Raw genomic sequence first — 25,850 nt, 5'->3', positions numbered from 1 at the left:
AAAAAAAAAAAAAAATCTATTACTGAATTAACACTGGAAGTAAGCTCTATGTTGATTCGTTTCCTTCCTTAGCAATAGTCCATAAATATCCTTTTCTTTTTGAGAGTATAATAAACACGTAGTAATATATTTACCTATTATTGCACTTGATACTTTAATATTTTTTATTTTATTTTTGATGAGTTTTGTTTCAGAGATTAACATTAGCATAAAATATGTATTATTTTTGATTTAGAAAGTAAGTAGTCAATAAAGGTACTCTGATGTTTGTTTTTTTCAATTAGGTTTAATATATCTAATAGCTTTCAATACCCATTGTATGAAGGGAAGCAAGTCACGTTAATTGAAGTCGAATGATTTTCTCAAATGTTACCATTGAACCCTGTCTAGTTTACCTCATCCATTTCTTACATGTCATAAAATCTATAAATATAAAAAACAACATCTTTGCAGATTTGCCTTCTCCTGTTCTCTGGTAGAGCTGCTCCTGTACATAATTAACAAATGCAACAGGAAAGACAAAAAGACATAAATGTGGATAGTTAACTGAATATATAATTATCCATCAGCCAGATGTTGCTCAGGCTTTTCACTATAAGAAATACAGAAGTGTATTGGAAAGAATTCTCAGGTATTCTGTGCCTGTGTATTTGGGGGCTTGGGAACATTTGGCAAAGCAATTGGGTTGTGTTTTCATTTTGAATGCGTTGGTTCTCTACAACAGGAAGTAGATTGAAAGCACTGATTAGAATTTGGGAAGAGATATTATATTTAATGTGACCTCTTCATGTGTTAATTTTTTTATTAGGGCCAATTGCTTCACTCCCAATAAAGAGAAGTAATGATCAGTGATTTAAATAAATTAGAGGGCATTCCAGGAAAAAGTCATTCTTCATTGCTCTTGAAAGAATTCACGAAATGTAGTAATTTTGAAATGTCAGGGTGTCTAACAACCAACTAAAGTGCTTTGTCATATTATCCACTAGGTGAAAACTCATTTTCCCCTTCATGCATACTTGATAAAATAATGACATTCTCTTATGTAATGCTTCCTTTTTCAGATATGCTGTGAAAGTTTGGAAGGTCAAACCTTTTTCTCCAAGAAGGACAAGCCACTTTGCAAGAAACATGCCCATTCTGTGAATTTTTGAAAGTCAACAGTTTAGAAGAGAAGAAATTTGAAGAGAACGAGAATTAAAATTACCAGTTAATTTTTAGGTTGAATATTTATATGAAGTTTTGAAAAATAATAGTGGGCCTGAAGGGATAAATTCCAGCTTTAAAAACCAAGTCTATGAGGAAATATTTGGCTTCGTAACGTAAAGAGACAGTTTGGCATTTATTATTACTTTTTTCCTGTATATTCTGCTCATAAAATAACTTCCATAAAAATCAATTTCCTGGTTAACTATTAAATTCATCTCAGAACAAATGAAGAATTACATTTTTAGAATAAAAACTCCAACCTCTATGCTGAAATAATTATGCTTTCTTTCCTTGTAGGTAGTTCCAAGTAAATCTGTAAAAGGCAATGAAAATGCCTTATACTTTATCAATAAGTGATACGTTGTATTTTTAAAAAGATACTGTTTATCTTTAAAACAGTAAATAGGAGTTTAAACAGAATTTTATCAGTAGTAGTAGGTGTCAGTTTTTAAAAACTATGTACATTTTTTTTTGTATTACAATTGATCATTCCAGTAGGAAAGGTCAATGATTTTTGATCAGAAAGTGTCATGCCAATAAAAGATGCTGTATTTTTTCTCATCCTCCTCAAAAGCCATCCTATACCTTATAAATCTCAAAGTGTTGCATTTTATTAAAATATGACCGTTTGTATTCATCATGTATGTTTTATCGCCTATATTAGTCAACCTGTTTTCCCTCTCCTTTATGCTGAGGTAAAGAGCTAATTAAATAACTTTAGACTGTGGCAGCTTTCTCTGCCTACAAAGAGAATAAGTAGGAAAGAACGTGATTAGGAATTGTGGTAAATCAGAGGATTGGATCCAAAATATTCCCCTCCCAAAATTCCCCCTTTCAGATCATGAGTCAGTTTCAGAGTTGTAGTATTGACAAATGAAGGTTTGAGAACTCTATTTGCAGAGTAACTTTTTTTTCTTTAATTCTACATTAGAAAATAAAAAAACTGGCTTGGGGATGTGATAAAATCTAGGTTGTTTTTTTCTTTTGATAGTTCTCTCTCAGTAATAAATGAACTACTTCCAAATGTGGTCATGAAGTTGGAAAGCTTTTATTCACAGATGTTTAACAGTATAGGAGGCAACATGGTTAATTACTGAGACTGGCCCGTTATTTTCTTCATTTGGGGCAAAAATTATGTAGAAACCACATGAAGGCAGAGAAACAATTTGTGTCCTATTGATATTTGCCCAGTGAGAGAAAAGATTATGGCATTTGATGGGTTTCTCATTGTTTCCAGAATGGGTGAAAGCCCATGGTTTTACTTAGTTATAATTTAAATTTGTTTGGAGCAAGGTGTTTTTACAGTTGAGACTCATCCCCAAATCTTTCCTGCCCCATCACTCACTCATGACTTCACTTCCCTTGTGTACATGTTTGTTATAGAGGGAAGTTGTAGGCTACAATATTTTTTTAGCACCCCTAAGAACTTTTCAAGGCATCGGTCCTGAAAGCTGTTAATTTATGGTCTAGCAGATTGAAATTATATGCAGATAATAATTAACTAGGGATAAAAGAATGAGAAAAGCGATGCAAAGTGGCAAACTGAGTACTTCACCGGTAACAAGCCCAGACCACCTCCTCACCCTGCACCTTGTAGGGAGGCAGGAAGGTTTTATTTTATTTTTTTAAGTGTTGGAACTGAAGTGTCATTATTTCTCATTGCTGCTGAAACCACCTACAGAAGACATGCTGGCTAATGTGCATTGCCACATACCTAATGTCAGCCTTTTGCTTTACAGAATATAAAATAAGTTGGTAGTCTTGTTTTGGTATGGTAGAACTTTGTTGTTGTTGTTGTTATTTAGTTTTGCCTTTATAGATTATGTGCAAAGATAGCTTTTGACGAATCAGTGGCATTTGGGTATTTCCTTCAAATAATTTTATTTGACCTAGATTTCTTATAAAGTAATCTTAACATGACAATATCATTTTTTATTAGACTTTTCTTTCTGTATATTATTCATGGAGCATATTATTACATTTCTCTAAATTTTATCTCTAAGAGGGTAACATTACTTCCTAATTTATCGTTTTGTCTTTGGGCTTTGTCCTTCTCTTCTGTGGCAAAACTTTATATCTGTTCCTAAACAGTTAATCCTGTGAAATAAATGTTGATCGTAACCCAGAAGAATATCTGTATTTTCCAGTGGGGAATGCCACGTGTAACACAGCAGAATTAATCTTTTCATAACTGGCAGAGCACTTTATTCTTCTGGTGAGCTCCCTGAATATTTATTTTTCTGATTATAATATTCCATGTCAGTAGCTTTTTTTAAATTATTACTTCTTTACCGTAGAGCATTTACTTTTAGTCTCTCTAGATGTATATTTTGGAATGCTGTACGTAGTTATAACAGATAAAATCACAGTACATGACTTTAAAACATGCCCTGTTTGGATGTCCCAGTTTCTAAATGCTACTGATAGGTTCAGATGCATAACATTTCTCCAGATTTACAAGGACAGAATGTTGCCCGATGAAGTAGCACCTAAAAATGAGCCCTGTGATTATGCTTATGGTAGCTGATACATTTCCTCTTGATTCAGGCTACATTCAGAGTCTAACACTAAAACTTAGTCATCTGGTCAGTATTAAGACAAACAAATAGTTTAAACCTTCAAAATATTAGTGCAGCATTATGTTTAAAAATCACAACAAAATGTGTTGGTGGTACCATTTTCCAGGGGTACTGTATTAGACCACGTTTACAGAAAGTAATGCTTCCTCCCCCTGTTCAAGTGTGAATCTAGTGGTTAACATTTTCATGATGTTTGCAGTTTAGTCATCCCTATTGAAAGGAGAGGCTTTTCAGACATAGGGAAAGGAAAACATACTGAATAATTTCACAGAAACCTAAAGTGGCTTCAGTTTGTCACTCTTCATCCCCCAGATGTTTTAAAGTACTGGGTTTGGATTCTCAATGTATCATTCACCTTATCTATTAATCTCTACTTTCTGTTTCTTTACGTTTTTAAGTTTGTATATGTCTATGCTGTTTTGCTTTTGGATGTATTTTCTAATTAAAAACCACATGAGAAATATAATCAGTATAGTAATACCTTAATGAGCACATAATAAATAAATGGCTGCAGTGACCTAGACAAGCTTTCCTCGTTTTTCTTTTGGGGTAGCAAGTGGTTTCTATTAAGTTATCATGGGAAAAAGTCATGTTCACAGGAAAGGAAGATGTGTAATAATTCTCAGGAGAATCCCTCTCTTATGAGATTTGCCTATCAAAATGTCCCAGAAACAAAACATTTAAAAATATTGTCACATTTATTCTACACTAATTCATTTTTATGCTTTGCGTGTAGCATATACACAGATGTTTGTGAATTGATAAATAAGCTCTATGGTCTTTTTAAAAATATTTATTACTGAAATCATTTATTGGAGTAACCTGTCATATCAAGCATTATATTGTATTATATATCATATTCAAATAGTATAAGTCATCATCTACATTTTCACATTTTTAATCTACCTGGGTCTGTTCTTCATGCTTAACTCATCCCGACTTCATTAGCTAACTTTTCTATGACTAGGTAGGCTCACCTATTCCTTGTTTGTTTATTGGTTTAAGTAAAAATTTTTTTCCAACTGTATAAAGTTAAGGGGAATGTTTCTGTTGCAGGCTGTACATTGGAAATAAAAGACAAATTCAAGTCTATTTGCTCACAGTATATTAAACTCCAGAAGCCAAACTTATAAGGGCATCAAGTCTGCATCTGACATTTTAATAGCTGCTGTTTGGTTTCTATCAATCACGTCATTGCACATTAAAATGCACCGACAGAATAAGAGATCTGTCATTCCTTCGTTAAGAAACAGTAATCCAGTCCAAGATTTATAGGCTTAAGACTCAACAGTGTGTGTTCACAACAAATCCCCAATCAGTGCTCAAACCAGAACAAGCCTCCCTGTCGTTCAGTGTTCTCTGGTCAAAATGTCCCCAATATAAGATTATCAAAGGTTTTCTTACAGAACTACATATAAAATCCTTTTTTGCCCACAAAAGCTTAATTTAGGTTGGCACTTTCCCGTTTTGAGTAGTCTCAGACAAGATCTTGGTTATATCAGAAACACATAGGTACTGATGTATTATTAGCGGGCCTGGTGTTAATTAGGGAGAATTACCAGAAATAGTTTGCTTCGTGGGAATTTATTACAGCATCACACTTGACTGATGGCAGAATAGGAGTTGCTGAGAGAGAGCAGCTCCCACTCATAACCACTAATTAATAGGGTGCCAAAATTCCGCAGAGAAGATTTCATCCCAAGTGTCGGAGCCTCACAGGGAAAATGGTTCCTTTGCAGTATTTAAAATTTAAAAGAGGAAAGGGGCTAGGACACATGGCTACCCAACAGGAATCTCAGACTGATACAGTTTTGTGTTGTACTTATGAATGAGAGCATTTAACTCAGGAAGCACCAAGCCCAAAACTTTGTGAAAGAACCCCTTCCCCCACCACTCCCCCCAAAGTCAGAAGGAGGCTGTATATTTATCATACTCAGGAGATGCATACTATTTTGAATGTGGCAAGTGTCTGATTTGCTCAACGGTTCATTTTGTGAAGAGAATTGAGAAGAAACCATTTGTCTGTGGTGTTGCATTTCTGAACTTTACTTCTTTAATCCATGATTTAGAAGCTGTCTGGGTAGGTGGCAAGATTGCATCAGTGATTCAAAAGAAAGGTGTGGCTTCCACACCTTGAACACAGACTTGGAGGAAAGCAAGGTGTGTTCAGTGATTGGCACGAAGGGCAGAACACTGGGGGAGCCCTCGTAAATGAAAGTTTGCCAAGAAGGCAACTTTTTCCCTGTGTTTGGACTGAGTGTAATCACACACAACAAAGACTGGAGCCATTGCTCAGTGCAGAAGAATAAACCATTTCCATGTCAGAAAACCACTGATCACGGACCTCAGGGAGAAAAATAAAACAGTTTAGAACTCAGAGTATAATTTTTCAATTTCTCTTCAGGCAAATATAGCTCCCAAGGAAAATGACTCCTGGGCCAGCTCCATCAATTGATTGACGTGGTCTCTAATGCATCCATGTTTCAAAGGACAAAGTTTTCTGTTTAATAATTGGGCTCCAAATTAGTTTCTCATCATCATGTTCTAAATTGTCACATTTGCTCTCTAGTTCAAATATACTTAGGTTTGTTTTTCTTCTTTTTTTCCTTTTTCTTTTTTTCTTTTCCTTGTAAAGTACACACAGCTGGTGCTATTCTAAGCACTTACTCCAAAAATACCATTGTTTGTTTAAGGTATTTTAGTAGCCTATAATATCTTTAGAGGTGTCTTGATATTTTTTTCCCTAGTGTTACCACTGATATGCCAAACTACTATACCCTTAGTAAATAGGAAAGTAAATTGAACTCCACTTATCATATCAATATTGGTTTTTGCATAAATAGTCTTTGCTTAGGTGACTCTGTATTGATGTCATCTGACCCCGGACACTTTCCCTGTCCCTGTCTGCTTGAGAATCCTGATGGTCTCAAGCCTCCTTAGTTGAGTGAAATGGAAAGCAGGAGAATCCATGGAACTTAGAAATATAAGTTAATTCTGGCATTATCAAACGAAAGGCATTTTGCTCTGTTAAATTATTGTTACTGCTTAATTTTTCTGGTACCATTATCATTGCTTCAAAGAAAATGTGAGCTTAATAAGCTCCAAAGTGAACCCAGTCCTTCTGCCCCAAGAAAAGATATAAATCAATGATGCAAATCTATTAGTTTGCTTCTGCCTGAATATCCAGGATGTTCTAGGTGATCTTTAACAATATCACCATAGTATATAGATGGTGAGAGTGAATCAGAGCTCAGGGAGAAAAATGTGTTTGACTACTCCTGGTGGATCAGACTGGATCCAATCAGGAGACAGAAGTCACACAGTGACTTAACAGGAAAAGTTTAAAGAATTATTCAGAGAGTAACTATGAAAATATAGAGAACTCTGAAGGGTAACCTAAGGCTGAGAGAGCAGAGCCAAGGAAGGACACCTGTAGAAGAAGCACCCCTGCCGATGGTTGGAGGCCAGACCTTGTGGGATGAAGTGTGGTGGTGGTGCACTAAATGGCAACGTTTTCTGATTGCTGAGGCCAGAACTGGTCCTAGGTCGCCGGGAACAAAAAAGCAACCCTCCAGAATACAGGTAAGCCAAGGTAGGTGGGTGGGAGTTGGGGTGCTGCTGTGGGTATGAAGCCTGGAAGACGGGGTATCTGCAGTGAGAGGGCTGCAGTGAGGGGCCCAGGCCAGGGATGTGAGGTCACCGAGGGACTGCACTCTGGATGCACAGCTGGGGCAGAGTGCCACCAGATGTCACCCCACACATGCACCATGGCTGGACCATGCAACTGAAGCAAGAAAAAGCAAAATGCAACACCTGGAACCAGGAAGAGAAGCCCCTTCTAAAATATTCTTTTAGCTCTTTCAGATGATGGCTGACAAAAGTTAACAATGTGCTTGCTGTACAGGAGAAATGCTTAAAAAGCCCAGTTCATTATCACACAGCAGGTAGGGAAAGGTGAATTTTAAATAAAATCAATACATTGATAATTGGCACATCTGGGAACAAAATAAAAACTTTAGGTTTTCAACTATATTGAAACCTCCATTATCCAGAACATCAATGCATATTCTTGGGTAATTGGAAAGTCAAACAATAAATTCTAACATTTTTTTAATTCTCAAAAATCCTCTGATAATTGATATACCTTCAATATGCAAAACAATGTTCTATTGATTGCATTTTTCAAGTTCTATCCTCTAAACATCCAGTATAATTTGACAGTTCTGAATATTTAAGAGATTTAGTTGGATTTATTTAAGAGATTTAGTTGGATTTATATTATGATATAACCAGAGGGGTTTTTAATTAGTTTATTTTATTACACTGTAATGCTTTTCCTACAGTTAAAATGAGTAAGACATTCTTAATTGAAGACTTGTGTTAGTTAATTGGTATTTCAGTTAATGCAAGTTTTTTTGTATAGACCTAAACCCTTATCATATAAAAATGGATTATTTTCATATTCAGTAATAGAAAGCAAAGAGATGAACAATTTTCCCTTCACAATAAACTGAACCATGAAAGATCAAGCCCTGTGGGTCCATAATAATAACATATTTGTTGTGTAGTCTTTGTAATTCATGTCGTATATTATCTGTTACACTAGGATATGCTAGTACAAAGCACGGTTCTCATTATTGGAGAAATTCTGAGAGTTAAGTATTTTTAACCCACATATTAGAGATGAAATAAGGAAAATGATTATTATCTGTTATACAGTTATTATCTGGCAAATCTGAGACAAACTTTGTAATAGATCAGGAAGAAAATTTACTGTTTGATCCACATTCTCTCGGAGTCCCTCTTATTAATGAGGGACAATTACCGTTTTCTCAGCTAGTAAAGGACAGGTTTCAGAATTACTTAACTTTGGTATTATATGTAAAACTTCAAAGCTGTATCTATCGGACTTATGTAGTTGCTTGCCTCACAGATGCCTGTATTTGAGAAGTTTGTAATTGGACCATCTGTTCTTCAAGGGTATTTGTGGTGTGGTAGGCTTCTTTGCAATGCAACATTTGCTGCTGTTTGTGCTTTTGCTAAATTTCAAAGAAGCACAGGAATAATACGAGTAAGTTGGTTTTAAGTGTAGGTACCAAACAAATGAGAAGGCTGTAGGAAATGCAATTAAAATTACTTCTGTACACAGAGGTCAATAATACCTGTTTACAAGATGCTGGAAAACAGGTCAGGATGGTTGACATTCAGTTCGATGTTACTTTGCCGTGTGATAAAGTTGGTTCCAGGCTGTGAATCTGAAGAGTGGAAGATGGAAAAGGTGAGACCTCAGTGGGAAATTGCACATATGTCCAGTTATACTGACAAGGTTGCCCAAGATTCCTTTTTTTAAAAAGATTTTATTGGGGAATTAGGGGGAGAATAACAGCGTTGGGGAATCGGGGAAGGGGAACAGACAAGTTGCTATCCTTTTTGTTCTTTAGTCTAGTTGTGGAGGAGGTCGCTTCACTGGCCCATGTTGGTATGATCACTGTGCTCTTTCCGGGTGAGGCAATCAATCTCGGGTTGTTGATCGGCCGCTCACAGCGGCTCCTGACAGCTCACACTGGCTACCAGCCACTCATGCTGGCTGCCAGCCACTCACGTAGCTCACTGCAGCCCCGCTGCAGTCTACGCCATCGCTGGCGACTCACAGCAGCCCAGCTCCAGGTTGAGCTGTTGTTCAGCATCTTAGCTGTAGAGGGCAGTGTCACTGGCCCTCATGTGTGGGGTCTGAACCGGGGCCCTGCTGCTCAGAGCTGGTGCTCCCAAGCGAGCTCTTAACCAGCTGAGCCATTCGGCCAGCCCAAGATTCCTTTTTTACTCAATTGAAATAAAATCTCTTTGCTATTTGGTAATGGCAGCAGGCACTACTGCTAAGTCTGCTGAAGCATAGCTGGAAAATCCAGCTGCCCTCACATCTGTTTTGCATGACCTTTCAATCATCAGCAAATACTTCTGCCACTAGGAATGGAAGTCTGGGTAGGATATGGCTGTGTGACTTTCTAAGCTATCACTATGGAAAACATTGAAGCAAAATTCACGCATGCCATGTACTGTGCCCAGAAATTATAGACTTGTCTGGGTGGTGTTAAGGTTTTGACCTATCAAGAGTGCTCACACCTGCTTTTTACATTCAAGTTGTTAATCCTTTTTTCAGAAAATGAGACATATTATGAAATATGTGAATGGACTGCTATGGCTTAACTCTTAAGTGTTTAGGTTCTTAAACTGTTCAAACTACAATAATGATAAAATATTGTACTTTAGGCTTCTAATGATTACGTATATTCTACATCAGAAACCTGTGTAACTTGACTTTATTCTCAGATTCTTTGAGAGCCAGGACTTAGTTACAGGGCTTACTTGAATTCTGGATTGTAATAACATGCTCTGAAAATAAAAAAGAGGGGGGAAAAAATCACTAAAGAATCTCCTGAAAGGATTGTCATTGTTAACTCCCTCATTCATAAATTGCATTCTCACGCTAATTATGATGGGAAGCGTTGGGAAAGTAGAACATAGCTGCTTCCACCTAATATAGTAATGATATGTAAATACACGAGTCAAGTGCTTAAAGAGAGAAGACTTTGTTTAGGAGGAACACAGGTGCTGGCATTTAGTAGAATTACCTGAGGGTGAATTTTGATTCCACCCAGGTTGTACTCATCTATAGGACTGCCATAGGCAGGCTAGTCATTTGGATCACCTCCAAATCAACAGTGCCGCCTTTTGGTTTTTTATTCAACACGTATGTAGAGGGAAGTTTGAGCACTTTGTTGAGAGAAAGGAGGAGGTGGGGAGTCCCTGGAAGCAGAGATCAACCTCCTAAAAAGCTCTGATCCACTTAGCTCTGCACCATCTTGTCCACCCCACCCAGCAAAACAGCCCTCGGCCAGGAAGTAGCTGGTGTTTCTCCACAATCTGCCTTAGGAGGTTCCATCCCTGACTCTAAGCTGCTTATCAAAGTATCCTCTCCAACCCCATGGAGTTCTCGCCCCAAGAAGCACCCTAGTAAATTATAATTTTCTACATCTCAAAGTTTCCAGTGATGGTCCGGAGCTTCTCATAGACTGGCACCTTGGGCAATTGACCCATAGACCAACTTCTTTAAATGGCGTCCCCTCCCTTGGGAACCTTCTCACCTGGGAAAATCTATAGCACTTAGTTGAGCATGTGTTTTTGTTTTTGTTTGTTTGTTTGTTTTTCACAAGTGTGACTCCTTACCATCTTGAAGGCTAATTTTCTAATGTCTTGGGGAGCTGCTGTTACTCTTAAATGAGATAGTGTATGTGAACATAGTAGAGCTACAAACAACTTGTCAAGCCTGTTTTGAGGAGATGGTAAGAGATACTACTCAAAAAACAAATTCGAGTTAACCCTATGTTCATAAAATGAGACGTATTATGCACTCTGTGATGAACTGCGATAGCTTAAGCATTCCCAATTAAACTTGGGCATTGCCATCAACTATCTCAGAGATCCACAATGCGCATTTAAGCTGAGTAGTCTTGCCATGAAAAATAAAAATAATTAAGTTTTAACTATGTATTTCCCAAATATATTTGACCACAAACTTCTTTATTTAAAGAATGCCTATTAATACCTTATTGTATATAACACAATTTGGGAAACACTGGCTTATCTTTACCCTTTTTTTTAGGGTGAATGCCCTGAGTTAGGCCTGTCTTCACATTTTAAACCAGTGGTTCTCAAACTTTGTTGTGCGTCTGAGTCTTCTGGAAAGCTTGTTAAAACTAGATTGTTGAGCTCCACCCCCAGAGCTTTGATTTCATAGATCTGAAGCAGAATGAAAACCTGCATTTCTACCAAGTTCCCAGGTGAGGCTGATCCCGCTAGTCTGGAGACCCCTCTTGGAAACACCTCTACATCTAGATCTAGACCAATGCTTCTCAGCTTAATATGCAAATAACCTGAGAATCTTGTTAAGAAGCCTTCCTAGGGCCACGCCCACAGACTGATTCTGTAGGAGTGGGGCCAATAACTTGGATTTCTGAGGAGTTCCTGGTGATGCAGCTACTGGTCCACAGGCCACACTGGAAGGAGGGCTTCTCTTGCTTAGATGTCCTGAAACCAAACAGTGAGGAGCCGTCAGAAATTACAGGTGAAAACCCATGTTTTCTCTCTTCCTCTTGTGTCTGAAACCAGAGACTCCTGCTTCGAGTTCTGAAAATCGGATCCGTAGAAAAGTATGACCTACTCTGGAAATTTTGCAATTTCCTTCCACACTTTTCTTTCTAAGGTATCTGTGGCACTCGTGGAAAACAGAGCAGATAACAGACCTCACACAGATCTGGCTGTTGCCCGAGCTGAACTGGAGCACTAGATGCCCGCAGAGGATGTGCAGCCCTGCAGATGGTAGGTTTTTGTTTGTCATCATTCCAGATTAGGAGTGTTAGTTTTCCTAACCTTTAAAGATAAACTTCATTGCCGGTGGTGGCAGGGAGAGGGCAGTAAGTTACAAAAGAGCCAAGAGTAATGGATTTGGGTGTTTGGCCCAGTGGATAACTATTTTTTTCTCTGACCCTGGCAATGGCACTTAACCAGTCCTGACCAGACCTTCCTTCTTTATAAAAATTAACGAGATCAGTGGTTTCTACACGTTGGTTGGTTGGTTGGTTGAGTAGCTCATTTTTGAAACATCTTCAGAACCTAACATATAAAAGAGGCAAGAAGTAAGCATTTGGCACTTTAGTTTCTTCATTTTTTTTTTTTTTTTAGCAGAAGATACCTGTAATTTGCAAAAACACTAAAGAACCTGTGAATTTCTCAGGGTCTTAGGAGCAAGGGTTGTACTTCACTGAACTACATTTTTTTCCAGTCGAACATGAAACCACCTGTGGGGGTTGTGGGTCTACACTGATTGATACACATGCATTCACCTTCCCTGCGATGACTTTGGCTTCTCCTAGGGAGCAGTTTGGGGTTCTTTTTGTTTCTGTTTTTAATCATAATCTATTTCTTCAACGCTCTTCCCCCTAAAACTAACAAGCAGGTGGGTTTTTGTGGGTTTTTTTTGTTGTTGTTCTGTTTTTTTCTTTTTCTTTTCAAATTGTTGAAAACAACTTCAGTCTTGGAGGGGGAGGTAAGAAGGAAGGTTGTCTGCAGCCACACAGGGAGGTCTGGGAGTTGCTTTGTTTACTTAGCTGTGCTGTGCAAATGAACTGAAGGTTTAACACTTAGGTGCCTTTGAAGATATAATACAACAGAGGCCAGGGTAGGGAGTTCAGGAACCCAAGGCCTTCGGGCTTGCCCAAGGCCCCTCCATACAGCTGTTCTGAGAACTGCAAAGCTACGATTTGTTGCCATGGCTTAGACTTAAACAAACCCATGCCTGTTCTGGTATGTAGATTATGTTGTACGAGGACAGCGCTGCTCACTCATTTTACGTCCATCTGGGGGACATACGGGTTTCAACCATTCCTCCACTGTTCCCATTCTAAAACTGCAGTCTGTTATGTGATATAGTGCCTTGTCACTTAGCAGCAGACACCATGGGGCTGGAATCGGCCTATGCCCCGGCTTTCCCCCAGCTATACTGCAACCTCTGTCCTCGGGGAACTTGCTGTGGGACCACCTTGCAGGCGTTAATACTTTTCCCACTAAACCTGCTTGGACAGAGGCCAATGTGAATGCTGTATTCAACAGGGTAATGGAGAATCCAGGATATCTTTAAGTTAGTTTGCAGGCAACAGAGCACAGTATTCCCCCTCTTCCATCAGGGTCTCAGCGTCATCCGTCCTCTCTGATTTTGCTCTCTCTCCCCACCCCCTCCCCACACTCTGGGAGATGACTCTTCTTTTGGTTTATTCTAGTACAATGATATTTAGCCCTATTTTTTAGTTTCCTCCATCTCAGTGGACTCATAAACAATTTTAAGGACCAGGAGGTCTCCTAAAAAAACAGTAAAATAACATTACTTCTAATTCCATGCGACATAGTAAGGAGCTAGAAAGCACATATACATTTTTGTATCCATGTAAAGTATAAGCAGCAAGGGAAAACTTCTAAAACAGACAAAAAGCACAGATAATTTTAACAAGAACAGCCTCTTACGCATGCATGTACACACACTTTCCATGTGTTGGTAACAGTGGTATTAAGTTGTTTTCCTGGAAGCTAAGAGAAAGGTGCTCTGTGGTCTGCACAGTCAGATTTGAAGGATGCAAATAAATGTTGGTCTGGGAAAACCTCCTGGCCCCAGATTCTTGAAGGAGTTTATTGTGTTGACCCTTGTGTGAGAGACCGGTAACAAAATGGCCCATGTTTTCAAACTCCAAATGGGTAAGCAGGACCATCATTTAGATAAAATCATGATTTCTATCAACTCTAAGAGAACAATATTAAATCTCATCTCAGAAAACATGTGGAGTCCAGAGACTATGGTCCACATATGTTGGTGCCTAATCCACTCTTTCACACATTCATTTATTGAGCTAATATGTGTTGCAGTGCCTATAATGGACCATGCACCATTTTAGTCACTGGGATAAGTTTAGCACAAGTCTTTTCCCTCCAAAAGCTTACATACATTCCAGTCAGGAGAGACACAATAAACAAGGTAGGGGCTGAATACACAGAATATCAGATGGTAAAGGAAGCAGAATAAAGAAGGGTGAGGGAAAGGGAGTGTAAGGGTGGGTGACCCAGACAGGAAGGAAGGGAGGGAGGGATGGAGGGAGCCACGTGGATGTTTGAAAGAAGGTTGTTCCAGGCAAAGGAAAAATCATGGTTTGTTCAAGGAACAGCAAAGAGCCAATGACTGAAGTGAGTGGGAGAGAGAGGGGGGAGATTGGGGAGAGGAGAGGGGGGCACTGGGAAGGCCCCAGGCCACCTGGTAGGCCATTTTAAGGACTTTGGCTTTTATTTTAATGATAAATAGTTAACAAGTCCTTTAGGTTGGTATGTTATTCATTCTCTCTCTCTCTCTCTCTCTCTCTCTCTCTCTCTCTCTCTCTCTCTCAATCCCCACTTGTGAGGCAGGTCTTTGGCAACTGGTGTACCACATTCCAATGTCTGAAGGAATGAAGGCCTGAGTGTGTCTGTAGCATTACTAACCACGTTTGACTTTTACTATGATTTGCTCACAGGGCAGGGCTTCCTGAACACTCTATTTTTGGCTTGTAAGAGAAATTATGTAGTTCTCATCTTGACGAAATTTCACAAGTCTGGACTCTCTCTAATTTCCGTAATACAAAATTTAGTAGTCTCCAATTTTCCTTTTCTTGTTTCTTGCTGTTTCTGGGCCTAGAGAAAGCTTGTTCTCACAGGGCTGCCATGCTGTGAGATGAGCCTTTGAGGACCCCTTTCTCAAATCAGCTCTCAGGCCCTGGCAAAGGGCTTCCCATAGAGTTCGTAAGGATGCGTGGGAATTACATGAAATGACCAGATGTTAAGTAAGTTGCTGGAGGCCCAGGAGGATAAGTAGGTGTACCTGTATCCACAGGTGAAGGGAATAACCTCTGTCTTCTTCCCATGAGCCCCTAAAAGAGGTGTTTCAGGGGCTGTTTGAATTTCACTTGAAATTAAAAAAGAGACTCTTGTATTTTGTTTCTTTCATGGCTGAATTGTCTTAAAGTGATTGTAACCACTGTTCTAGAGACATGCAAAGCTTTGGGGAAATCACATTGTAATCCTCACCCCAAACATTTTTGTCCAGGAAAAGTAACTACCAAGAACAGTTTAGAGTTAAAAGGGAGTCCCCAAAACATGTGTGAGTGTGCATGTTAACAGAGTATATGACGATTTGAAGACTTTGTCTTAGTGTTGGGGGCTTGCTTGGTGGTGGTGGAGATGAACTGATGGTGTGGCGTCACCTCTCAGACACTATTTAGCGCTGTCAGTAACATGGCTTCCTTGGCCATCATCTTCCCTCCTGCCCTTTGCTTGCCTTCTTGAGTTACTGTCCAGCTGGACAACACTCGCTTTCTTCTTCAAACTGCTTTCTGACCATCTAACAAAGCATCAAAGTTTCACAGATGGTTCCCTCTAAGCACATGAAATAATGTTTTATACTCACAACAGTATTTGTTCCTCCTGGACTCCAAGTGCCTTGGAACATTTGCCAGTTTGTAGGTCTAGTTTTTATGTGCTTCACAGGTTATGAACAGTTGACAGTTGATCATTTATCCCAAGTAAGAAGGGCTCAACCACGTGGTGTGCTCCATTACCACCCACCTTGACCAATCATTTATGAGAATAATTCCCCCAAACACAGCTCTAATTCTGCTGCCAGAACACCACCTCTGTGTGACATCATGGGAGCTTAGTGCGAATAAATCTCCAGAGAAACCTACACTGGACAGATATTGAAATGGATTGCTGCAGGAGAGTATTGCTTATCTCCTTGCAGAGCAGGGTTTATCACTGAAGCGAGGCTTTGACGAAAACCACTTGCGGGACTTCCATGTATCACGGTGACTCCAAAGCATTTCACCATCAAGTCTGGATGTAGCCCAGGGCAAAATTAGAGCAGGATCTTATTAGCAGCTCAGAACTAGAGCCATGTTTGGGGGTACAAGAGGAAGCAGCTGTGACGATACATTCTAGTTATTATTGATACTGTTGTTATTTAACCAGGAGGGGAGAAGTGGTTCCTGGTTCTGGCTATTGAAATCAGTCCTTGTTGGTATTAAAAAAGGGACCATCAAAAAGACACCTCTTTCCCAAGTCTCTAAATTCTCCTGTGTGGGGGTTTCATATCACTACAAGGTGATTATATGGTTTTATGTGTAGGATAATGCTTAGGACTAATCAAAACCTGAAACATATACAATTTGAGTGTTTTGAAATAATTTCACTCTTTCTGAGTTTAGAATTTGACAATGTAAGTTGATCATTTTCATTGCATTCTCTGAAATCCAGAATGAGACAAAGGAATGACAGAAAAAAAAAATGGTGATGGCAGAAGCCAATGCTTATGGAGGATTTTACAAGGTGGCAAATGGTAGAATTAGAGGTCACATCAAGCTCTGTCCTTATTTAAAGCCCATATTCCATGCCCTCATCTATAAATCAGGAGTGTTGGACTTAATTGCTGATTTGAAGAACATAATGAAAAGAATGTGTGTTGGGGCCCTGAAGTTAATTCAGGGCTACACGACAGCCTTGATGATCAGAATTTTTAGCCTTTGTCTCAGAAATTGGAAACAAGCAACTTTTCATCTGCCAGTTGTGACCTTTATGTGGCCATCAGGTTTACAAAAGTTTAAACATAGTTTCCCACTATAAAAATTCTAAAGATCATATACCCCCCCAAATCAGATTTCTGTCTTGTCTCAAAAAAAAAAAAAAAAAAAAGGCTTGGCAGCTTTTGGTGGTCTTGGTTGGCCCTAGGTGCCGGAGCTGAGTGGCTGCTGTCCCTTTTCATGGGCCTGGACTTGGACACAGGCTTATCCGTGTGTTCCTGTGTCTCTACAGGTGTTTCACTCATCATCACCTTCCCGCCTGGCAAACACTTGAGTGCAAGGCCCCTGGTTTAATATTGAAGAGATAGAGAGGGCTCTCAGTAGGACAGTAACATGACTAAAGAAAAGTTTTAAAAAGCAAGAAAGAGGACAAAGTGATACATGAATGTAGATCTTTAACTTCGCTGTGTATGGGTTTTTATGCACTTGCTAGCAATCCTTACGATTCACCACCTCCAGTCAAATCTACCCACTAAACAAGCTATTCTAGGAAGTATTATTTGTAAGCTACAGGAGCCAATAAATGTGCAATGTTATGGTTGGGAGGTGCTTTAGCAACCGAGTCCAACCCTTGTTTTATAGTTAAGGACAGAAAAGCTCATCTAGGAAATGTGATTGATTGTGCCTAAGGTTGCATGGCGTGAGAGCTGTTCTCTGTTGAATGTGTGTGTGAAAAGGTTTATTCCTAATGGTATAAAATGATGCAAAGTATCAGGTTTTGAGTAAAGGTCCTCAGGGAACTTTGCACTAACTAACTACATAATGAACCTGATTTTATTTTTATTTTTTTAAATGATTTTTTCAGTTACAATTGATGGTCGGTATTTTATATTAGTTTCAGGTGTACAGCATAGTAGTTAGATATTTATATAATTTATGCAGTGATCCCCTGATTAGTCTAGTACCCAACTGGCACTGTACATAGTTGTTGCAATGTTATTGACTATATTCCTTATGCTTTACTTTACATCCCGTGACCATTTTGTAACTACCAATTTGTACTTCTTAATCCCTTCACCTTTTCACCCAGCACACCAACCCCTCTCCCCTCTGGCAAGCATCAGTTCTGTGCATCTATGAGTCTTTTTCTGTTTTGTTTGTTCATTAATTTTGTTTTTTAGATTGCACGTATAAGTGAGATCATATGGTATTCGTCTTTCTCAGTCTGATTTATTTCACGTAGCATAATACCCTCTGCATCTATCCAGAGCCCGATTTAAAAATTTTTCTTTTTCATGTTTTGTGAACAGAAAATAATGTTATAACCCTCCTCAATAGATTACTGAGCAGTGGACGTGGTGGGCTGTGGCTCTCCATGCAAACCTGTTTGTCCTGAGATTGGGTCTGAGAACATGTTGAAGGTGGAGGTACCCTTCCCCCCCCACACACACACCATTCTTTGACAGAGGATAAGAGAGTAGTATATATGAGAACAAACCAGTGGCCTAGAAAATAGAAAATATAGTCAGCTTTTGGTTCTGAGGCTTTTGGATTTTATGTAGCATTAACATTTCCTAAAAAAAAAAAGAGAAACTCAGAGGCTACCAATATTTAAATTTTCTGTAGATCGACAACTATCATTGACTATGGAAATCATTACATAAAGAAAGAACATTTTAATATCAAAGAAGTGGAATGGATGTAATCGCAGAATAATTGACAATTGGTCCTCAGTAAATATTGTGGGCAACCTTACCCTGACATTTATACATGCATTTGTTTTCACGGGTATAAATTTGTCTGATCTTGATCTGAATGAGTGAATATTTTAACATAACCTGGTATTTGAGAACATTTGCTCTTAACAACGCCCAACTACAAACTGAAATATTTTTATTGCCACTGTGACTGAATTTTGATTATTGCTCTGTTTTCATGGTAAACATCTGCCAGGTTTTTTTTTAATTTCATATTAAACATCTGCCAAGTTTTTTTTTCAATCTTTAATTGCAAAATCCATTCTCCCAGCATATTTCTATGCTTGTAGAAATCGACTTATAGATATTTATAGTCTGAGCTCTGTGCCACTTCTGAGTACATTCCCAAAACCTTGCAGAAAAGGACCCGTCTGCCCTGTGTCCTCGAATTTGCAGTTCTGTCTGCGGTTGTAGTTTGATTCCTTTTAATATAAGCTGTGCAGTGGAGGTGAATTTTGCTTGCTGGTGGTCATGGGTAAGGCAATTACGAAGTCTGACATTATTCTTGGAATGATTTTAAGCAAAATATCATAGTTCATCAAAACCTGTCTGCAAAACGCCAACAAGTTAATAGTCATTTATGCACAGAAGGAAAAAATTATGGCTGCCAGACCACCTTCATGTGGGAGATTTGGTCATAAATTTTAAATATCCATTGTGAGAATTATATTATGTGTAAGGAAATCAGCATCCTGCAGTTTTACAAGTGAGCCTAGAAGGGCATAATGCACAAAGAAAGATTTAACAAGAAATGTAAGCAGAACAGGCAAGTAAGAAGGCATCTTTGAAACTTCTGGCTCCTCCAATAGGCATCTGGGAAAGGGCACAGTTTCTAAGGCTTTTATTTTATTTTTTTTAAGACAAAACGGTGGTGTGGGGTCCTGAATGTTTTAAACACTTAAAATTGCTGCCAATTTTGAACACTTACTATGTGCGCAGCGTCTTATGTGGATCATCTAACATAAACTTTGGAAGAGCCGCATGACACGTAGATAGTGACGCAGCTGATGTTTACTGACAGATTGGTAACTTGCCCAAGATCTCAACCTGGAAGGCTAGTCTGTATCTGGCCCTTCCACCAAATTTTCAAAAAGGCACTATCTAAGGGTAGACAAATTACAAAAAATTTCCCCACTGGATAATGTTATAAAAAGGTGCTTGCCTCTCTATGTCCATATAGCGCCCCCAAGGGAGATATAGTGAAGATGTCTTGGGTATAGATACCACCTTTGTAACAAGGAAGAAGTGCCCCTTGCTCAGAGCAGACACAGCCTTGCACCAGGGAATAAGGATTGGTGAGCGATAGGCGGAGTTTAAACTCCAATCTTGCCTAACTCCCTGCAGCTTTGATGTATTACATCAACTCCTCTAGGCCTGCCGCATGGCAAGTAGAGGGCCTGGGAGCCAAGCCCAGGCAATGTAACCCTGGACGTCCATGCTTAGGCATGGTTCTGTATAACCTCCCTCACTCATCTTTGATACCCAGTTCAGCCCAATGGGCAGGTGTATCTATCATGCATGCAGAGGACCCCAGCCCTGTTTCCTCCTTTCTTCTCCTTCCTGCCACCATTCCATTTACCTAGGCCTTCTACGCATTTACATTCCCAATGAATGAGAACGCATGGACCCTGCCTTCACAGAACTCATGTTCTAGAGACATTATAATTTCATAAGCACTGAAATAAGCAGTTGATGCCCATGGTGGTGAGTGCTAGTGGGGGGAACATAAAAGGAGTCACAAGCACCCAGGGAGGGGCCCCTGACCCAGAGTGGACATCAGAGGGGACTTCCAGGGGCAGCCTTGGCAAAGCTGGTCACTGCGGAAGGACGAACAGGAGCTCATCAAGAGAAGAGGGCGGGCACGAGAGGTGTGCTGTGGAGGGAGGCAGGCCACAGGTCACTAGGGCCACATCAAGGAGTCTGGACATTATTCTGGGGCTGAAGGAAACCATCAAATAGTTTTTAGCAGGAACATGGCTATCAGGTTTGTATTTCAGAAATGTATGTCTTCTACAATAATAATCCTGTATGCTCATGTAGTCATGTTTTTCATATGACTTGAGAACCTTGCCTTTACTTTTAATCACAGTGTATAAGAAGATCTTTTTCTTTTTTTTAAACAATTTCATACCATTTTCAAAAACATTTTCTAATCTTCCCCCAAAGGTTAAGTGACTTACTCTGGTCTCCTGATGACATTTGGCCCACTGCTGTCCTTCTCCGTCACAGGATTTAGCACAATTACATTGACATAGCTCTTTCTGCAATGCTGTTTATGCACTGTTTCCCCAGTCTGAATATACACTCTATACTATAGGAACTTGGTCTGTCTTGTTAATGTAATAGTAAATATTCAATAAATATTTGCTAAACAAAAGAATAAATGTCTCCCAGCGAGTGGCCAGGCAACTCCTTGATATCTAGCGGCTCCCAACAAACAGTCCTTGGGAGCTGGCCCCTGAGGCATGAGTTAGAAACTCCCTGCCACTGGATGAGAGTTTAGAACAGGCTTTCAAGTTGTACACAGTTAAAATGGTGTTTTATGCAGTCTTCTCTGATGTTGACATTACATTGTCATTGTATTTTCTCTTAGGGAGTCTATGCCCATTCATGACCTCATTATGAATAAAGTAGAAATTATTGGAGATACTCACCAGCTACTGAAACCTAGAGCTTTATCTGCTGTGGCAGAGGGATGTCCAACATCATCCTAAGTTTGGGAAGACCCTAGATCTGAGAAATCTTCACAAACCCATAATATCTTAACATCTACTTACGCCTCATGTTTTGGATTTCAAATCAACTTACACATTAGACCCTGTCAATTCAATTCAACAAATATTTACTAAGTACTTGTATTTCTAGGCATTGAATTCAGTTCCAAATTAATCAGGGGCATTAAATAATTTGAATTAATCTTTAGCTACTATATCAGTTTCCTATTTCTGCTATAACAAATTATCAAAAATTTAGTAGCTTCAGCAAAATTTTACTATCTTATAGCTCTGGAGGTCAGAAGTTATAGATTGTTATTTATAGTAAGAAATATTTGGTCTTTGTCCCCATTCCTGGTACAGAGCACCTAAAACCCTTGGAATTTCCTAAGTGATAACAATAAGGGTGTCTTTTGTTATGTCGCTTTTGGAAAGCACCTAAGGAGGAGGGGTTCATTGCCAGGGAACCAACCATGTGATTGGAGGGTTGGAACTTTCAGTCCCACCCCCTGACCTCCAGGGAGAGGAGGGGGGATGGAGAGTGTGTTTGATCACCAATGGCCAATGAATCAGTCAATCATGCTTATGTAATGAAGCCTCCATAAAAACCCAGAAGGATGAGGTTCAGAGAGCTTGTGGGTTGGTGAATTTGTGGAGGTGCTGGGAGAGTGGAGTGCCTGGCGAGGGCATGGAACTTCCAAGCTCTTTCCCATACCTTCTGTTATGTACTCCTTCCATCTGGCTGTCCTGATTTATATCTTTTTACAATACCTAGTTGTTGTTGTTTTTAATTTACAAATTAAGTAAACTGTTGATCTGAGTTCTGTGAGCCACTCTAGCAAATTAATCAAATCTAAGGAGGGACTTGTTGAAACCTCCAAATCACAGCCGGTTGGTCAGAAGCACAGGTGATAACCTGGACTTGTGATTGACATGAAGTGGGGATGGGGCGGTGAAGTCTTGTGGGACTGAACCCTTAATCTGTGGGATCTGACACTGTCTCCAGGAAGATAGTGTCAGGATTGAGTTAAATTGTTGGACACCCAGGTGGTGTTGGAGAACTACTTGGTGGTGTGGGAAAAAAATACACATTGGAATTGGTACGAATGTGTACTTTTGCGTGTAGAGGTCCAAAATGGAAATTGAGGGCTAAAAACAAAGGGATTGGCAGGGCTGCGTTACACTTCTGGAGGCTCTAGGGACAAATTTATTTCTTGTCTTTCCCAGCTTCTGGCGTCTGACTGTATTCCTTGACTCTCGGCCCCTTCCAACAGTTGCATCGCTGTGACCTCTGCTTCCATCATCACATTCCCTTCTCTGACTCTCCCTCTTTTCATGTATAAGGACCCTTGTGACTACATTGGCACACCTTCATAATCCAGGATAGTCTCTCATCTCAATATCCTTATTTAATCTCATCTTCCAAGTTCCTTTTGCTGTGGAGATGCCATGTTGCCAGGTTCTGAGGGCGAGGATGTGGACATCTTTGGGGCCATTATCTGCCTACTGCAGCTGCTATGTGATGCTTATATCTAGTTGGTTTAGGAAAAATGATTTGGGTTTCAGACTCAAATTAGACCTAATTTCAGTTCATTTCCACTGCTTCCTAGAAATGCAACCTTAGAAAAATTACTTAATTTGTCTAAGCCTTGGTTTTCTCATCTGTCAAATGGGAAGAAATACTACCTTACCTCATAAAGGTATAAAGTTTATAGGCAATAGTACATGCCATAGCCTGCATCTAGTAAACACTTTAAAACGTTAGGTGTTATAATGACTGATTTCTTGTCCTTGAGCAGGCATCCCTGATAGCACATGATTCTCTTTGAACTGGAGCAATTTCCAGAGGTTTGCCATGGTATTTCACTATTTTCTTAAACAGATTTTGGTTGACTTAAAATTTTATAGTTTTCATAAAAGGAAGTTATAAAATACCCAATAAAAGTAAGTTCAGAAATAGTCACTTAGAGCAATACAAGTTTTCAAAAACAGCTTTTAATTCCAAAAAGAGTTTTATTTAATTTAGAAGCTGGATATACCTTCAGAAATACTTTAAAAGTACATTGCCCCAGTTCAGTGAGTTCAAGAAACCCCTCAGCCTTGGGTGCTTATGGTCTTTATCAGAGCCTACTTTCCTCTCTCTCTGAGACATGGCAGAAATTGCTTCCGGACTCTTACTAAAAATCTTCATTGACATATTTAGGGCTTGCATTGTAAATTAGACTGTGAACAACCTACTCTCTTCTCTAAAGTGAAATTCCCATAGAATAAGTCTCATTTCCTGCTATTTCCTTTCCAACTGACTTTCGGATGATCAATTTCCTATAACTTCAAAATGAGATGCCAATTTGCCATAAAATTTTTAAAAAGATCCTCAACAGCTGCCTGGAGTTGCCTTAAGGCGAGGTTCTATTATATCCTTTGATTTCCTTTCTCCTTATTGGAGAGCAGGTTCTTCTGCTGCAGTGAGAGTTCTGTTCTCTACTGACAACTGGCACTGGATGTCTCAACACAAACACTTAGGTAGGTCTGTGTACATATGTAAAGTTCGAAAAACTTGCAGGACAAAAGAAATATTATGCCTTTGTTGAGGCCACTCCTAGAAGCTATGAGCTTCGGACAAGGACAATTTTTGGCTTACACACCTTTGCCATAAGAACTGCAAAACTAAAGTATGAGTATTGAATAATGAAGTTGATTTCTAACAAGATGGCAGAAATTCTACATCTGATAATTGCTGATCATCCATTCATTCTTGCATTTATGGGCATTAAATTCAATTGATATTGTTAACTGACCAGAGTTTTTACCCATGAGAAGTAAATGTTGAACCCTATGGTCACATAGTAAATGTAGCTTATTGCTTTTATAGACGATATGGTTCCTGAAATATGTGAGTTAGATTTTTTGTACAATTAAGTTGTTACTAATGCCCTAAAGGACTTAATCATTTTAAGCCTCCTTACAGTAAACCTTTTTATATAACTAATATGTTCTGAAACAGTAATTGGAATAGTATTGACACAAGAATAGACAAACAGATCAATAGAAACAAGCAAAAGGTACAAATTCAAATCCATGAACACATGAAAATTTGATCTACATCAGAGGTGGCTTGGCAGATCAACCATAATAGTTGTCTTTTCAATAAATGGGGCAGCTATTATTGGTTTCCCATACATGGGGATAATTGGACTTATTCTTTACACTATACAAAAGACTTATTTCAAGTGTATAAAGATGGAAATGTGAAAAGTAAACGTTCAAAGTACTGAATAAAGTGTAGGAAAATTTTTTTCTATTACCTGGAGGTAGCATAAAAGTTTTAAAATATCTCTCTTGCATATACACAAAGAAAATCTTGGTAAATTCTTCATTAAAATATAAAACTTAGGTTTATCAAAGACCATTTGTAAAAAGGGAAAAGATAAGACACAATCTGGGCAAAAAATATTTGCAAAGCATAAATCAACCAATCAATTAAATTTTATTATTTTATACATAGTAGGTATGTAATAGGAAAGAAACATGTATTGTGGTACTATAAAAATACAATTTTAGTGGCTAAATATTTTTAAAGGGGGTCATAAATGTTTTCTATAAATTTATTATATATGAATTAAGTAAAAATTAAAATTTGTTGCTATTTTCCATTGCACAAGAAACATGACTATTTTTAAATTGTGGTAATGAGAAGCATTTTATAATGCTGAGATTTAATTCAAATTTGTTACTTAGAAAATCACAAATTAATAGTCGCTACTACCGCCTCCTTGTTTTATGCATGTAAGCTCAAGTTATTTCTACTGACCCAGGGCTTCCTTATCCTTTCCTTCCTGTTGGTTTCTGATCTCATGGCTGAACCAAACTGACTTAGGGTTCTCAAAACCACAATTTTATTATTAATAATTACCAGAACTATTTTAAATCACTTCCTGTGTGCTTGGCATTGTGCTAAGAACTTCATATAGATTATCCCTTTTATTTTTTACAAACCTGTGAGAAAGGTGCTATTTTTAGCATCCCACTTTACAAATGAGAACTGAAACAGAGACTGTGTAATTTGCTTACAATTAAACATCTAGTAAATTTTATTTTTTCAATGACTTTTGGACTAGGAAATGTAAAAACTGCCATCATTGCACTTCTCTGTGACATCCTTAAGTGAAGGAACTAAGAAAACTAAAGAATGTTGCCTTCTCAAATACATTTGTTTGCTCAATTTGACTTATTCTCTTTGCATCACTGCTGGTGAGCCTGTTGAAATTTCTGATTTTAAAAAGTATGAAATAAAACCAAGTTATAAAAATAACATTTTCTAAGCTCAAATAACTAAAAGATGGACTTTCTGTAAAAGTTCATGTTTCAGATTACTTCTGAGTTGACTACAGAAATGCGGGGAAAGGATACTGGCTTATCCTACTCCTCCCTGGCTTCTTCAGGTAGACA

The 25,850-nt window shown here is 38.7% G+C and overlaps 1 protein-coding gene across 9 annotated transcripts in view; it reads left to right on the top strand.

Moving 5' to 3' along the window:
* The window catches only part of PDLIM5 (PDZ and LIM domain 5), a 190,685-nt gene extending 187,702 nt beyond the window's left edge, over positions 1-2,983 (top strand). For all 9 annotated transcript variants that reach the window (XM_019647530.1, XM_019647529.1, XM_019647528.1 and 6 more), the window contains one exon: positions 1,062-2,983. In XM_019647530.1, the coding sequence (XP_019503075.1) occupies positions 1,062-1,151 (90 nt within the window). In that variant the 3' untranslated portion in view covers positions 1,152-2,983. The remainder of the gene's footprint in view (positions 1-1,061) is intronic.
* Positions 2,984-25,850: the final 22,867 nt, after the last annotated feature.

This window comes from Hipposideros armiger, unplaced genomic scaffold, assembly GCF_001890085.2.
Source record: "Hipposideros armiger isolate ML-2016 unplaced genomic scaffold, ASM189008v1 scaffold_112, whole genome shotgun sequence".
Classification (NCBI taxonomy): Eukaryota; Metazoa; Chordata; class Mammalia; order Chiroptera; family Hipposideridae; genus Hipposideros; species Hipposideros armiger.
This window is presented reverse-complemented; position numbering and strand designations above follow the sequence as displayed.